Source organism: Anomaloglossus baeobatrachus, chromosome 5 (genome assembly GCF_048569485.1).
Source record: "Anomaloglossus baeobatrachus isolate aAnoBae1 chromosome 5, aAnoBae1.hap1, whole genome shotgun sequence".
NCBI classification, from domain to species: Eukaryota; Metazoa; Chordata; class Amphibia; order Anura; family Aromobatidae; genus Anomaloglossus; species Anomaloglossus baeobatrachus.
In genome coordinates this window covers 218,547,550-218,564,579 of record NC_134357.1, presented here as the reverse complement: position 1 = coordinate 218,564,579, position 17,030 = coordinate 218,547,550, and the positions used below count along the sequence as shown (strand labels likewise).

The 17,030-nt window shown below is 44.9% G+C and overlaps 1 protein-coding gene and 1 long non-coding RNA gene across 6 annotated transcripts in view; one reads left to right on the top strand and one right to left on the bottom strand.

Moving 5' to 3' along the window:
- Positions 1 to 14,538, bottom strand: part of LOC142311068 (uncharacterized) — a 36,261-nt gene extending 21,723 nt beyond the window's left edge. The window contains exons 1-2 of the long non-coding RNA XR_012754237.1: positions 14,452 to 14,538; positions 6,769 to 6,886 (exon numbers count right to left, since the gene is read on the bottom strand). This is a non-coding gene — a long non-coding RNA (uncharacterized LOC142311068). The remainder of the gene's footprint in view (positions 1 to 6,768; positions 6,887 to 14,451) is intronic.
- Positions 1 to 17,030, top strand: part of TUBGCP2 (tubulin gamma complex component 2) — a 948,782-nt gene that overhangs the window by 463,281 nt on the left and 468,471 nt on the right. For all 5 annotated transcript variants that reach the window (XM_075349130.1, XM_075349129.1, XM_075349127.1 and 2 more), the window contains one exon: positions 8,052 to 8,251. In XM_075349130.1, coding sequence (XP_075205245.1) covers positions 8,052 to 8,251 — 200 coding nt within the window. The remainder of the gene's footprint in view (positions 1 to 8,051; positions 8,252 to 17,030) is intronic.

Below are 17,030 nucleotides of genomic sequence, written 5' to 3'. Positions count from 1 at the left end.
GAAATCATTGCCCTATTCACAATACCAGAGGGTACGCAGAATCGTTACTGACCCTCAGTTATGTGAAATGAGACTTGAGGAAATGTCTAAAAAACTTTCTCAGCGAGGGTATCCCAAAGCCCTATTAAAAGATCAAAGATCTAAAAAACCTGTTGTAAAGAAAAAGGAGAAATGCATGGCGTTTATTAATACATATCACCCATGGTCAGTGTTTGTACATCGTATTCTGCACAAACATTGGAATGTAATATCTAATTCCTATCCAAAAATTAAAGAATTCAATTTGCCCCCTTTAATCTGTCACCGTAGATCGCAGAATCTGAGAGATAAAATTGTAAGAGCAGATCTAAGGGGTACTTCACACACAGCGAGATCGCTACTGAGATCGCTGCTGAGTCACTTTTTTGTGACCTCATTAGCAATCTCGCTGCGTGTGACACTGAGCAGCGATCTGGCCCCTGCTGTGAGATCGCTGCTCGTTACACACGGTGCTGGTTCGTTTTTTTATTGTTGCTCTCCCGCTGATAAGCACACATCGCTGTGTGTGACAGCGAGAGAGCAACAATCCTGAATGTGAAGGGAGCAGGAGCCGGCGTCTGACAGCCTGCGGTAAGCTGTAACCAAGGTAAACCGGGTAACCAAGGTGGTTACCCGATATTTACCTTCGTTACCAGCCTCCGCAGCTCTCACGCTGCCAGTGCCGGCTCCTGCTCCCTGCACACGCTAAGTTAAGCGGTGTGAGCTGGTAACTAAGGTAAACATCGGGTAACCATACCCGATGTTTACCTTAGTTACCAGTTTCCGCAGCTTCCAGACGCCGGCTCCGTGCAAGCGCAGCGTCGCTTGCACGTCGCTGCTGGCTGGGGGCTGGTCACTGGTCGCTGGTGAGATCTGCCTGTTTGACAGCTCACCAGCAACCATGTAGCGATGCAGCAGCGATCCTGACCAGGTCAGATCGCTGGTCGGATCGCTGCTGCATCGCTAAAGTGTGAAGGTACCCTCAGTGGTAAAAGTAAATTAGCACAAACCTTTTTATCTACACCTGTGATGGGCACCTTCCCGTGCCTTAATTGTGTGCATTGTTCAGGGATCATTAAGGGAGACTCCTTTCATCACCCCCACACAGGAGAATCATTTAAGATAAGAGGGTATTACACTTGTGACAGTAGCTACATAGTATACATTCTGAAGTGTCCCTGCGGTCTTATCTACGTGGGGGAAACAACTCTGAAACTAAAAGAGAGGCTTTCCAACCATAAATACACCATTAGACAAAAGAATGTTTTATTACCGGTACCACAGCACTTTGCTGAACACAGACACAATGTGTCACAATTGCGTTATCAGATCCTGGAGCAAGTCCCGCAGCCCAGGCGAGGAGGAGATCGTGTCAGGGCATTGAAGCAGCGTGAGCTATACTGGATACACCGACTACAGTCTCTCCATCCACTGGGACTGAATAGGGATTATCATGTAACTTGTTTTTTGTAACACAGCCATACATCTAATGAAATATTGAATTGATGTAACAGAGTTTTTTTTTATTTTTATTTTCTTCTTCAAAAAGAAAAATGTAATTTATCAAGAAAATTTATACTTGACATGTAATGACATTGTATTTGCAATATTATAGATATATCAATTGACATGGAAAATGTCAAATAATATATATATATAACTTTTGTTGTTTAGATGTTATGTAATTTTGTAGTAAAGGTGAAACATTTAACCCTTTGATTTATTAGGCTGTTTATTGGTTTTTTATATGTCTAAATCCATTGTAATTGTGGTTGAACCATCATCTCAGTGAATCTGCTTGTTTTTGGTTGAATTCTAATGAGAAACATATAAGGAAATTTGAATAACAATTTAACTAATTAATTTAATATGCAGATGAGATAGGTGGGTCAGTCACAAAGGAAGTAATCCACTCATTGTGTGTATATATATGTGTGCATTCATTTAATCTATAGATGTGAAAAAGGCTCACTATTAGCCGAAACGCGTAATTTACGGCTGTATGATATGATGGAATAAACTACAAAAATATTTCAGAAGATTTGGAGTGCCGGTCCTTTGTATTATTTGGAGTGCCGGTCCTTTGTATTACTTATATATATATATATATATATATATATATATATATATATATTGTAGATATTTACTATCTTTGTTCCTCTTGTTCTATATAGACCACAAACCTGAATAGTCCTTAAGCTATCTGTAAAAGGTGTCCAATGTTAATGTGGGACTTAGCAGTAACTGTATTGGAGGTATATACAGCTGTGGCAAAAATTGAAACAATTTCCAAATTCCAAATCCAAATTTTCAGTTTTTCTGATGTTTCTCTTTATAGATATATTTTTTAGTAGTGTGTTAATTGTTCTTTTATTCTATAAACTACTGACAACATGTCTCTGAATTTCCAAGCAAAAAATTTTGTATTTATTTTTTTGAAAATGAGAAATGGTCAAAATAACAAAATGCAGTGCTTTCAGTCACCTCAAATAATGCAAAGATAATACTAATGTTTTAACTCAGGAAGAGTTCAAAAATCAATATTTTGTGGAATAACCATGATATTTAATCACAGCTTTCATGCGTCTTTGCATGCTTTCCACCAGTCTTTCACACTGCTTTAAGGTGACCTTATGCCACTCCTGGCACAAAACTTGAAGCAGTTCTTCTTTGTTTGTTGGCTTGTGACTATCCATCTTCCTCTTGATTACATTCCTTAGATTTTCAATGGGGTTCAAGTCTGGAGATTAGGCTGGCCATGACAGGGTTTTGATGAGGTGGTCCTTTATCCACACATTGATTGACCTAGCTGTGTGGCATGGTGAATTGTCCTGCTTGAAAAAACAGTCCTCAGAGTTGAGGAACATTGCCTGACCAGAAGGAAGCAACTGTTTTTCCAGAATAACCTTGTATGCGGCTTGATTCATATGTCCTTCGCGAATATGTTTGTTGAATTTTCTTTACCTAATTTTCAGCTTTGCCCTACACCTGGTCATCTAATGGTTAGACGGAGACTTGGAGAGGCGTACAATCCACAGTATTTTGCACCCACTGTGAAATTTGGTGGAGGATTGGTGATGATCTGGAAATACTTCAGTAAGGCTGGGATTGGACAAGTTAATCTTTGTGAAGGACATTTGTATCAAGCCGCATACAAGGTTCCTTTCTGAGCTTTGCACTGTGCTTAAAAAGTAGTTTCAGATTACATGGCACACTCAGGAGAAATAGCACACCAAACTGTGCAGTTCCTTTTTTCCTTTTAGCCTTTTTAAAAAATAAAAACTTGGGGCTAAAAGAATATTTAGTGGCAAAATGTTACTTCACCTTTCTTCATCACTTAGTGGTATAAAAATTCTTTGAGGCACATGTGGTTTCACATGCCCACTACATGTTTGCAAAGTGTGGTCACTAACGATGAGAATTCATGTTTGGTATGTTAGGGGCGCTTCAAATGTGACATGGTGTCTGCAATCTATTGTAGCCAAAATGCCCAAAGAGTAGTTTTCCGCCACATATGGGGTGTTGCCAAAATGCAGTGGAGGAATGATGGTTGGCTTGTATCTTCGCTGCTGTGAATCGATAGGTTAGAAAATGCAGTACACTCGAGTAAAGAAACTGCAGTTTATTTTCTATGCATTTTGTGGTAATCTAACCTCTTTATTAGGAAAAAAAAATAGGTTTTAATTCCTCTGAAACAGCTTGTTAATAAACTGAATGTGGTTTTGATCACTTTGAAAGGTGTAGTTTGTAAAATACCAAACTCATTAAATTCAATTAGAGGCAAAAGTGATGTTGGAAAATGGTGTAAGGGGGCTGTAAAAGAAAATAAAATAGTGTTAAAGCAGTACATACTTAGTCTCCCATGGGTGCACTACTACTTCCAGGGCCGACAATTAGCTCTCATCCATATCCACTGTTTTCCCCTTTCTCCTGTGTCTCTAATTGGCTGCCGTTGGACCATACCCCCACCCTCTGAGACAGCATCTGTGATTGGTTTGAATCACATTCTGTCTGTGTCCTTATACTGATGATAAATAAAATTGATGTAGGATCCCCCCAGTATTGATATTAGCACAGATAAAGCCACGGCTACAGCCCCCAGTTATGCACTTATCTTGATTGTGTACCAAAATAAAATGAACTGCATGCAGCTTTTTTTTTTAAATAAATAATTTTGATATTCAGCCAAGAAAAAGCCTGACAGCTGGGGGCTGGTATTCTCAGGCTGGGGAAACCCATGCTTATTGGTAGCCCTGCAGCCTAAAAATAGCAGCCTGCAACCGCCCAAGATTGCTGCATCCATTAGATGCGACAGTCCTGGAACTTTACCAGGCTTTTCCCAATTGTCCTTGTGGCAAACTGAGTAATAAGGGGTTAGAGGCAGCACACAGCTGCCACTAAGCTCTGGATAAGAGATGGGAGGCATCTATGATACCCCCACCACTAATCCTCTAAGTAAAAAGAAGAAACACAGAAAAATCTTTTATTTAAAAAAAAACCCCTCTTTTAGTTATTTAAGCCCCAAAAAGGGGGCCACTCCTGGCAGTGAGAGGCGGGTCTCAGTTGTAAGATCAGCCGTTAACCCGGTGGTGATCGTGGGGGTACAGCGATTGCCTTTTTGTAACTATACTGTCACGTCCCCACCGGAGGCCGCTCCTGCGACTTCTCCGATCGGCAGACGACGCCATGTTCCCACCATGGAAAGTGCTGCTGATGGGAGAGGAGTCGGTGCCCGTGGCTCTGCGGAGCACAGGCTCCGCTCATCCACTAGGCTGGGTTTCCCTGGAACCTACAGTACCACTGGCAGACTGTAGGTGGCGTGTGTGTCTTCCAGCTGAAGTTGCCAAGATTCACCTGCAGCCAATGGGAAGACACCACATCCTTCTTATTCCCCCTCCTGTCGCATGACCACTGCCAGAGATAGTTCTGTACTCCTGGCTCATGGGCTGTTTGTAGGTTGATTCCTGTGCACTGACCTTTGCTTGTTTTGACTACCCTCCTGCCTGTCGTTTTTGTACCCTGCTGCCAGTTCCGGATTTGACCTCTGCTTTGTCTCCTCACTACGCCCTTGCCTGCCGATTCGGTTCCTGTTTTGCATCTCCTGGTTTTTGACCCTGCCTGACTACCACGGACTACAGCCTACCACAGGTAGTGATCTCTGGGACTCTGTGTAATTCCAAATCCCTGTAAAGGGGTTAAAGGGTTGCAGAGTTCTTGGTGGTCCTGCTTCGTGAGCGGCTTTTCTCCAGACTCCCCTTACAGCCAGTCTGAGTCTGTGGCTCCAATCAGGCATTACATATACATTATAAGTCGGGAACACACCAATTTCCATGACATACTGTTGCATCAACAGTCCTGAAAGTTTTAAACATAAATAAAAACAAAAACAAAAGGGAAGAATACTTTTGCAAAGCACGGTCTGTGTGATTTTCTTGAAAACTCATTACTGCTGCAGTGATAGATCATTTAGCATCTTGTTAGAGTCGTTAAATGAGATGCTAGGAGCCTAGCTTGACCATTATTTATAAAATTTGGTCCATTCATTACCAGGGTACATCAGGGACACGAAGGCCATTATTAGTAATTTACAAGATTTTCATTGGAACAAAGACTGTAAATTGCTTAGTTGTGACATTCAGTCTCTATTCATCTCTGCCTCATGATATTACAATTGAAAGCCTCACATTTTTTTGATAAATTGAGCTCCTATACTGTGCCTATTAAAGATTTCATCACAACAGCTGTCAGATTGATGATGGGTTTTACATTCAGAACCAAGGTGTAAGTATAGGAGGTACATTTTCTCCATCTTTGGCAAATGTTGCTGTTGCTGTGTGGGAGGAGAAAATTATTATAACAGTGCAAATCCCTTTAAACATCATATAGCTTTTTTGGGGCACTGTATTTGATGATTTGACTATCTGGAAGGGTGACAGTATACAAGCTAATGTTTTTTTTTAGAATACCTTAATGATAATGTGTTTAATCAGAGATTTACTTCCAATGTCCAGGATTACACTTTTAATTATTTAGATGTTACTCTTACAGGAAATACTACCTAACATAATGTCATTATGAGTCCTTACAGGAAACCAACAGATATTAATTCAATATTACTGGCCCAATTATGTCATCTGCCACATGTTATCAAAAACATCCCAATAGGAGAGCTTATAAGAACTAAGCGTAACTGTTCAGACAATGCTCATTTTCAGCAGGAAAGTACTATGGTATGTAACGGGCTTAGGGCCAGGGGTTACCCAGAATGGTCCCTCACAAGAGCCAGTACAGTGGTAAATGGTATGGATAGAAAATCCATTTTCAACAAAAGTAAAAAAATGCACTCATTTAAATTCAGAGTTCTTGCAGTTACTTTTTCCATCCAGTATAGCCAACAGTATAATTGCATTGTAGGTAGGTGTAAGCGAAATTTACTCCTTCTGTGCCACTGGAACTCCAAATTAATAAGATTTGAGACTTTGACTTTGAGACTTTAAGAAATCAGTACATCACAGCCAAGTATGGTGTACTGAGCGGTTTCTGTTTTATTTCATCATGTGACCAACTTATATAGTATCCTAAAAAAATAAATAATAAGAGCCGCAGGGGTATGTGTAGAAATGTGAAACTTCACCACCCATCAGTGATAGCTGAATCCTATGACATCATTTAGTTATAAGACAAGATGGTTTCCATACAATACAAAATGGCTTGTGTTCTCTCACATAGGTATAATAAAAAAATACTTACCGATTCTTAATCCGGATCCTTTACTGTTGACCTTGTTGTCTGAAAGTCAGATTCGGTTTGTGGCTAAACAGGCACCTACTTTGTGCAGTACTTTATGTCCCAGCTTTCAGATAAATCTCTGCAAAGAAAAAAAGATACACAGTTATCATATAATGTTTGTTTTTAAAAAAAAATGTGGCACAATCTATAAAAGAGACAGTTTTTTTTAAACTGCAAATTTGAAAGAGTCATATACAGTACCTGGTCAATTGTAGCATCTGTACACTGCAATATGTGCGCTGTACCACCAGTCCCGTGAAAGTCAGAATGATGAGACACATTTCAGACAGTAAAATCAGCAGCTTTCATGTCAGCAGTCTCTAGACATTTTCAATATCACTATAAAGGGGACACTGCAGGGCTGAAATAGTGGGCTATAGAGGACGTTATTGAACAAGTGCAAGGAGGGGATTTTAGGAGAAAGATCCTTAACAGAGAATCATTTTGGATCTTTAAATGGTTTAAACGTGAGCAAGTATCTCATTATGCAATTGTCTTGAATTTATGGCTTGTTTGTTTATGGTCTCATATTTACAATATGGTCTAACATTCTCTTTTGTATATATTAACTAGTCATGTTCTCTAATTTCTATGCTAGTTTTAATTGATGTAGTTTACTTGTCTTGTATTTGCCTGTTTATTTTCAATTAACCTATTCACAAGTTTGGATAAAAAAAACCAAAACAAAACACTACCATGGCTTTGTCCATATATTTGTGATCGTCAGACGAGGATATACAACCATGAATAAGGCATAGTTTTATTTGCCGAAATGCGTCAGAATGTTTACCTGACCTGTCAGCTCTGTTGTTGCCAGTGCAGGCTATTTTAATTTGTGTCCAATAAACAATAGATTTTTTTTTATTATCCAAACCTGCATGATCTTGCTGGATTTTTCCTTTCTCCTCAGATAAACAAATTCTACGTATTTTATTCAAATCTTTTTGTTGTTTCCCAAAACAACTCTATATTCCCAGTTTGTATCATAAATGGTAATTTGGTCATAGTTTCACTTTCAAGATTTGTCTTATAGGAACATGGGCAAAAATTATTCCGGGAATCATCACTTTTTGCTATAACAGCATATTGTAAGGCCTGATATATAGATCACTGTTGAAGGAACATAATACTTAAACATAATTAATAAAATTCTACATAAAATCTCCATTTTTTTTTCAAAGACTTTTTTCTTCATACAATGTTAGTATATATTCTGCTAATTACTTCCCCACTATATATCACAGATTTATTGAAGAAAAGTGTTCCTTTGAGTATGGACAAGTAAATCATGCTTTGAGTGCTGCTATGAGGACATTGGTAAAAGAGTATATGATCTTGGTAACACAGCTGGAACACCTTCAAAGGCAAGGGCTGCTTTCTCTGCAGAAATTGTGGTTCTACATTCAGCCCACTCTGAGGACAATGGAGGTATTGGCATCACTTGGTAAGTATTAATTTTGTGTGCATATCTCCTAATTTTATTGTCTATTACCCAAATGCATGAGGCTTCATTTGTCACCGGATACTGCAACTCACTAGAGGTGCAGTATTCATCTCGGGTACGGAGGAGGTCATTGCCGGTAAGCCACCACAATCCACCAAAACAGTTAGTTGCCCCTTCACTGGGACTGGGTTAGGGTAGGGTCATTTGGATGGTCACCACAACGTATGGGACCTCCCACCCAGTAGTTCAGTATCTCTGGAGGTGGAGCTACACAAGCGGGAGCAAGGCGACACGCACACATAGACATTCAGTCAGTAACAGTCAGTTGCGGTTTAGCACAGACCAAGGAACCAGTGAGACGTGGGGAGAACACGGTCACTGAGGGGAGAGCTGCGCCATAGCTCCCTCAGGGCCGAGCACACAGAAGAGGGTGTGGAACCCTAGGTTGGTGGGCACTGCTAGTCCTGCCAGCAGAATCTACCGGGCAGAAGATTTCAAGTCTTTTGGCCCGCACAAAGTTCCCGGGGCACAGCAGCATATAGAGCCAGGAGTCATGATACAAAAGCGGCACCAGTAATGGACTCGCGCTGCCTGCCATATTGGACAGGAACGGCGCCCATCCAAGGACTCTGGTCCCCGCGTGGCTTCAAGCAGCAGGGACTCGCACAACACAGCCACAGTAGGAAGGACTCGCAGAAAGAAACACCGGTTTTTACCTCCGAACTATCAGCGATCAGCTGAAGCCCATGACAGCGGAGTCCGGCACTCCAGAGGCAGTGACATCTCAGTGAGTAAAGAACTTTAACTGCAACCTCTGTGTCGTCCAATCCTTCCTGCGCCCTGCGCTCCTTTAATAGAGTGGACCACTACTCCCAACCTCCCTGTGGACCTGAGCTCTGCCTGTGGAGAGCTGTACCAACCTAGCTGCACTACCATCGGCCCTCAGAGGAAACCTCTTGAAGCGGCGGCTCCTATTATAGCCGTACACCATAGGTGGCGTCACGAATAACTACTATCCCCATCATCATCCCCCCTTTATTGACACCGCCGGGTTTACGGAACTGGGACTAGCCACTGTGACATCCCAACCCCCTGCACCAGCCAAGTGACAAGTAACCCTTCGGACCCCGTGGGCATGTCACATGCATGTTTGTGTATAGTTTTTCATTACTTCTATCTCTTAAGAAATCTTAAACTGTATTCACCTCTGAGTTTTGTTTTGCTGGAGACTTGCAAAAGAATTTGCTGTTATTTTTAAGGCAGGTAGCTATGTGCAGAGCTATTACCAGAACTATGACAAGGAAATAAATAAGTTGGCAAGAGCACAAACTGCCTGTGCTAGTAATGAGAATCGAAGGTCAGCTAAGAAGTGAGTAGTGCAAAGGTGGTCAAACATGCTCAGGGGGAATGACTGCACTACTGAGCTCAGAGTTGGTGAGTAAATGCCTCACTGGACTACTCCAAGCTAGTTTGTATATAGAGAGAGGCTGTATGTTAGTTAATTTTACTGAAATCTGTACAATTATATAAAACACCATAGACATAATTTTTGGGGGAATATGTCAGCAGAGGTTTTTCATGCACTCTGAGGACACAATGATCCCGGAGATTTGTCACTTACTAAGCTGTGTGTTTTTGTTTCAATACAATCAGTGTTTTATCAGCAGTATATTATCATTACCACACAAACTGCCTTTTGCCTCTTAAGCTGGGTTCACACTAAGCGACAGCGACAACGACGTCGCTGTTATGTCACCATTTTCGGTGACGTAACAGCGACCTTGTAAGTCGCTGTTATGATCGCTGCTTAGCTGTCAAACACAGCAGAAGCAGCGATCATAACGTCGCTGTGCTACATGTGCAGAGAGCAGGGAGCCGCGCTTAGCGCTGGCTCCTTGCTCTCCTAGGTACAGTACACGTCGGGTTAATTAACCCAATGTGTGCTGCAGCTACATGTCACAGTGCAGAGAGCAGGGAGCCGCGCGCACTGCTTAGCGCTGGCTCCTTGCTCTCCTTGCTACAGTATACATCGGGTTAATTACCCGATGTGTACTGCAGCCACTTGTGCACAGAGCAGGAGCCGGCACTGGCAGCAAGGGTGGAGGCTGGTAACGAAGGTAAATATCGGGTAACCAGGGAAAGGTCTTCCCTTGGTTACCCGATGTTTACGCTGGTTACAGCTTACCGCAGCTGCCAGACGCCGGCTCCTGCTGCCTGCTCGCTTCATTTCGTCGCTCTCTCGCTGTCACACACAGCGATGTGTGTGTCACAGCGGGAGAGTGACGACCAAAAAATGAAGCTGGACATTCAGCAACGACCGGCGACCTCACAGCAGGGGCCAGGTCGTTGCTGGATGTCACACACAGCGACAGCGACGGGACGTCGCTGCAACGTCACAGAAAATGGTGACGTTGCAGCGACGTCGTTGTCGTTGTCTTTATGTGTGACACCAGCTTTAGTCCAAATATGCCTCCACCACTGATTAGTAGGTTTCTGTCAATTATACAATATACCCAGACACGGGAGGGACACACAGGGCTCAGCAATCAGAGCTCTGCAACACAGTTTACTATGAACTGCAGTTGTGATAGAATCACAGCTTTCTAAGGGATATGTTGCTGGAATCAGGGTCACTCCATTCATAATGTGGCTCTCATATTACACAGCAAAAACCTGCTGACAGATTACATTTAATGACAGAAATAATGTCTAAAGAGTTTTGGAGCCAGATTAAATAGGTTCCTTAAGTGGATGTGTACCGCCCCGCGGCCTCGACTGCGACCGCCGAGTCGCTTGGATCTGTGCTCGCGTTCTACGGGTGGTGGCTCGAGCCTGTCACGGACCCGGGGGTCATGTCGCTCTGCAAGGGGATTGGCGTTGCACGTGGGAGGGATGCGGGTATTTGGTTTTGAGATGATTGTTCGTGTCGCCACCCACGGGTTGTGGTGATGGTAGACACCACCGCTGCGATGAAGGTACGGGGACTCCCGGGAGCGGTGTAGTGGCACAGCTAGGTGTTTACCCCTCCGTGGGTAGGGGATGTTGGTCCCGGGGCCCGGTGATGTGAGGGCCGGGGTGCAGGGTGCAGGGGTGCGGTGCCGCGCGGTGCGGGGCCTGAGGGCACTGGTGTACTCACGATTAAACCACACAGAGTCACTGGTAAACCAAACGAGGGTATGAACGGGGCCCGCAGCTGGCTTGCAGCTTCCTAGTCGGGTTGGCAATGTCCACCTTTCTCCTGCACCTATGTAGTAGTTTGACCACTGTGCCTGAGCACTGGTAGTCCGCTCCCTGGCTTGTAGATGTCGGAGGAGCTCCTTTGACCGCAGGTGCTGGCCCTTGGATCTCTGGCCTTCGGCGGTGGCTACTATCCGGACTGGTTGGGCTGTTGCCTTCTAACAGGACTTTGGTGGGAATGAACCCCTGAGGTCCAGACCGCAATCAGTTAATTCGACTATGGTGGTGGCTTATAGCCTAGTTCGAGGTCTGAGTACCCTGCCTTGTGCTACGGTATCCTGTTAGCTCCCCGGTTCGGTTCCGGCGGGCCACTACTCTGTCCCGGTCCCTTACGGTTCCGCTGGTCGTGTTCCCGGTCTCCTGCAGGTGGTCACTGTCGTCTGCCTGCCTGACTGTTTCCACTCCACTCCACTCAACTGTTCTGAACTGAACTGTCTACTGTTTTCCTGCCTCAGGCCAGCAGACTCCTCGGGGGTGTGTCTTTCCACCTGACTCCGCCCACCTGGTGTGCCTGTCTAACACTGAGGGAGGCAATCAGGTCTTTATGGTTGACTGATGGTACCTTTCTAGTGTGGGGTGTATGTGGTTATGTTGTAACCTGTGACCCCTGGGGTCCAGGGCATCACACTCCCCCTTGGTTTAATGAAGACTGTCCATGGGCTGCCCGTCCACACCGGTTTTTATTTTGTTGTTACCTGCAAAAAGGGATAAATAACAGGTAAAACATTTCAAAAAGCATTTTCATTTCTTCCCTTACGGGAGGCACATCACTTGAACCGTTGCAAACGGGAAAACATTTTTAATAACATTAACGAGTCCTTCCGCTTTCCCACCCAAGCAACCTGAACCTTGATGCTGCGTCTAAGAAACAGGCAGCACCCCTTTTCCCCAGTCCAGAAAACGGGAACTGGCCCAGGCCACCCAAGTGGGAAAGGGTACGGTGCTACGCACCCGGCAGTCCGTTAGAGGCCCCACGTCCAAGGGGACCCCTGACCCGGAGAATGGTCACCGGTTCTGGTGGTGACCGGACCCCAGCCTGCTCTGCTGCAGGTCCTTCCTCCAACCAGCCTCTCCGGAGACTGGCAATTGCCGGGAGGGGCAGTTGGGGACTATTTACAAACCCAATAGTTTTTGGGTGGCTTGCACGTTCTCAGCACGTTCTCTTGTCTTTAAGGGGTAAAAGTGACAACATCAGTCCCAACGGGGACGGGCACTTCTGCAGCCAACGGGCTACCACAAACACTTTAATAAATATACTTTAATAAATAACACTGCTCCTATTATACCTGATGAAAGCAATTCTGCTGAAACGCGTTGTAATAATAGGAGTACCTAATCAATAAAGTTCAAAAAATAATATCAGCAAATGTCCTTATTGCGCTATATTTAGACCGAAAAGAATTATCCATATACCACAAACACTTTAGCACTCTGCTGCTGATGCAGCCTCCTCCAGCCACTTCCCCCTGTCCACCACAGGGCAGCACGGGTCTCCACTGCCTTCAGTGCGGGTACGGTGGACTGGGCTCCACTTATAGAACTGTCCTCGCACCTCTAACTCCCTGTCATCCTCCACCAGGGGCTCCGACCCCTGATGGCGCCCACTGGGGTTCCGGCCCCAGCGACATTCAACAAGCCAGGCAGGGTCCGGCTCCTTCCACCCGGCATACCGGATGGCGCCCCACGGGAACAGGGGGCATTCAACAAAGGAAGATGGGAATGCAGGAACGGGTTCACAGACTAAAAACTCCTCAATTTATTAAATATCAATTTTATTAACAGAAGCAATTAATTAAAAAAAACACTTCCACATAGTATAGAAATTATCCATATAGTGCCATACAACAATTCAAAACATATATCCCCCTTATTATTGATGTCCTATGTGTTTCCCCTATTTAGGAGCAAGAACAAATGTCAGTAAGGCATAGTACGGAAGTATATCCCTGAACAGTCCAGTAGTCAAGGGTCCTACAGTCAAGATCCCTAATGGCAGCACTTTACCCTAAGTTAATTGGTTCTGTATTGAGATATAGTTCTGTATATACTGCTACTTCCTATATTAGTGAGGAGGTTGTCACCCCTCTACCCCTAATCGACCCGACACGTTTCTCCTTCCAACAGAATGTTCCTCAGGGGTCATCAAAAAGTAGTATAGAGAAATGATACAAATATTTTATACATTATCCTCCAATCATATAGTGGATACAGACATAGTCTTTGTAATCTCCCTGAACAAAGTACATCATACAGATAATCTTCAGGTTATACAATGAGTGTACATATGACTATTATAGTCTCCTCTGGTAATAGCGTATCCTTAGACTCCAAAAATTGCCAGGTGATGCAGAGTTTCATAAAATATTAGTGTAGATGTTGCAAATACATATACATATATTTTTCAGATTTTGTCACCTCATCTGGGACAAGGCTGTAGGTTCTGGGTGAATGATGGTGTCACCTGAAAGATTTAAAGATTTTTGTGTCCCAAACGGTTCATATTCTCAGGTGTAATTGCCAGCAGAAGCCTCACAATAATTAACCATGGCAAAAGGAGTCATCAACCTCCAGAGGGTGCATAGGGGGAGAATAACACACAGAGGACCATCACCTCAAAAACACCTATGTGCCCATATAATCAAAAAATACCTATTAATGACATGTCCATTCATAATTCTCCTTCAAAAAGCAATTTTTCCTTTTTCTGACAGCGCAAATGGATAGACTAAAATCCTACGAAGGAAGCAATGCAATCAAAAAATGCGTATGCAACACCCCATATGCTGCTGTATGTACCATTTAGATATAACATACCCTCCAGGATAAAAATGATATGTCCGGTCCAAATAATTTTAGAACTCTGGATACTAAAAGGTACATGAAAAGAATCCGTCACATAACGCTTGCAGCTCCATAATAAATGTCAGCAGCTAGGATATCTCAGTAAAAAGCCTGTTACTCACATATACCAGCCTGTAGTTGGGGCTCTCTGTGGTGTTCAGAGCGTTTCCAGTCTCTGCAAAACCCACGTGGAGACAGCGTTCACTTACTACTTCCTCAGGTTACAGATCATATGCTGAGAATGGGCCAATCAAGACTGTCCTTCAATAGAAGTCCGCCCATAAGCCAGGATGACACGCTTATCGTGTTCATCCAATCACATATCGCTACCTCAGAGTATATGTCACATGCTCACAGTGGGCCAGTCACAGCCGTCCAAATTGCTAGTCTGTCTACACAGCAGGGTGACACACGTGCTGTTCCTCCTCATTAGAAATATAAACACAACAGGGTTTGTGCATAGCACCAGGAAATCCGCCCATACACTCCAAACAGCACAAATCACATCCATCAATGATTCCAGGACTCAGCATAGAGTAGTGGTCTACGTGAAGCTGCAAGCGTTACTATCAAGTTGTAATCACAGTCTTTCCAGTTCTATTCTCTTAGACAGCACATAATAACTCATCTACATAGAATTGTTTTAGAAGAAGCAATAATAAAGTTGGTAATACACCGCTAGACCAAGCATATTATAAAGCTGTTTATTTAATACTGTACTTACATTTTTATAAAGGGCTGCCAGCCTATATTAAATATGGTTACTTTTAAGAAACCTCATCCTACCGGGATCCCATCAACACGGGGATATCAGTAGGGAATGGACATTCAAAGATAGGGTGATGGAGCATGGGAATATACTATATTTCGTGGCCAATTGCATATAAACCCAAAATCCATATGGAATGGTAGGGACAAAACAGACTGGTTTAAAACCGGGACACTACCTAATTAACCAAGTAGCAGGGAAAGCCCAAGTGGTCTCAAACAGGGATTTACAGAAAACACCCAAAGTTGAGCTGTTTTTGGGTTTACAGTTTTTTTTCAAAAGAGGAGAGGCGGTGATTGGGATCGTTTACTATTACAGAAAGAGGCAAGGTGGATTCACAGACTAAAAACTGTAAACCCAAATGCTATCGGAGTCACCGCTTTCCGATTCCGGCCCCTCAGGTGCAGCCAAGCGGCCTACCGGTGCCTGCTCCGTTACCGTTGCAGGGTCATCACCACCGGCGGTCCTTCGACGGGTGCCGCTGGGCCTGCTGGCATCCCCGGGACCTCCGCTCCTGCGACCGGAGCGGGAGCCGCCAGCTGATTTACCTTCAGGCCCCGCCACTCCGGCGACGGGTGCCACTCCGCTCACCTCCGGGAACGCCGACATTCTTCTCTTTCTTCTCCCGCGGACATCAACAACCGCCGGCTCCGGTAGGCACGGACATCTTCCTCCCGTCCCCCCCTTGGTTTTTCTATATCACTTCTCTCTTTGGGGGCAGGGCTTCACTTTTGCGCCTTCACTGCTCGGGGAAGATGACTCGAGTGGGAAATTTTCGCGCCCAAGATGGCGGATCTTCAGATTTTTCAGCGGGACGACGCTGACGGGGATCACAAGGCGCACTTCTACCAGTAATTAGACTGGTTCTATCCTGTTCGTGACGCCAGAAGTGTCGATGTGTACAACCCCGCGGCCTCGGCTGCGACCGACGAGCCGCTCGGATCCGTGCTCGCGTTCTACGGGTGGAGTCTCGAGCCTCTCACGGACCCGGGGGTCACGTCGCTCTGCAATGGGATTGGTGTTGCATGCGGGAGGGATGCGGGTATTTGGTTTTGGGACGATTGTTCGTGACGCCACCCACGTGTTGTGGTGATGGTTCACACTACCGCTGCGGTAAAGGTACGGAGACTCCCGGGAGCGGTGTAGTGGCGCAGCTAGGTGTTGACCCCTCTGTGGGTAGGGGATGTTGGTCCCGGGGCCCGATGGTGTGAAGGCCGGGGTGCAGGGTTGCAGTGCGGTGCCTTAGGGCACTGGTGTACTCACGATTAAACCACACAGAGTCACTGGTAAACCAAACGAGGGTATGAACGGGGCCCGCAGCCGGCTGCAGATTCCTAGTCGCGTTGGCAATGGCCACCTTTCTCCTGCACCTATGTAGTAGTTTGACCACTGTGCCTGAGCACTGGTAGTCCGCTCCACGGCTTGTAGATGTCGGAGGAGCTCCTTTGCCCGCAGGCGCTGGCCCTTGGATCTCTGGCCTTTGGCGATGGCTACTATCCGGATGGGTTGGGCTGTTGCCTTCTAACGGGACTTTGGTGGGAATGAACCCCTGAGGTCCAGACCGCAATCAGTTAATTCGACTATGTTGGTGGCTTATAGCCTAGTTCGGGATCTGAGTACCCTGCTTGGATGCTCTGGTATCCTGTTAGCTCCCCGGTTCGGTTCCGGCGGGCCACTACCCTGTCCCGGTCCCTTACGGTTCCGCTGGTCGTGTTCCCGGTCTCCTTCAGGCGGTCACTGCCGTCTGCCTGCCTGACTGTTTCCACTCCACTCAACTGTTCTGAACTGAACTGTCTACTGTTTTCCTGCCTCAGGCCAGCAGACTCCTCGGGGGGTGTGTCTTTCCACTCGACTCCGCCCACCTGGTGTGCCTGTCTAACACTGAGGGAGGCAATCAGGTCTTTATGGTTGACTGATGGTACCTTTCTAGTG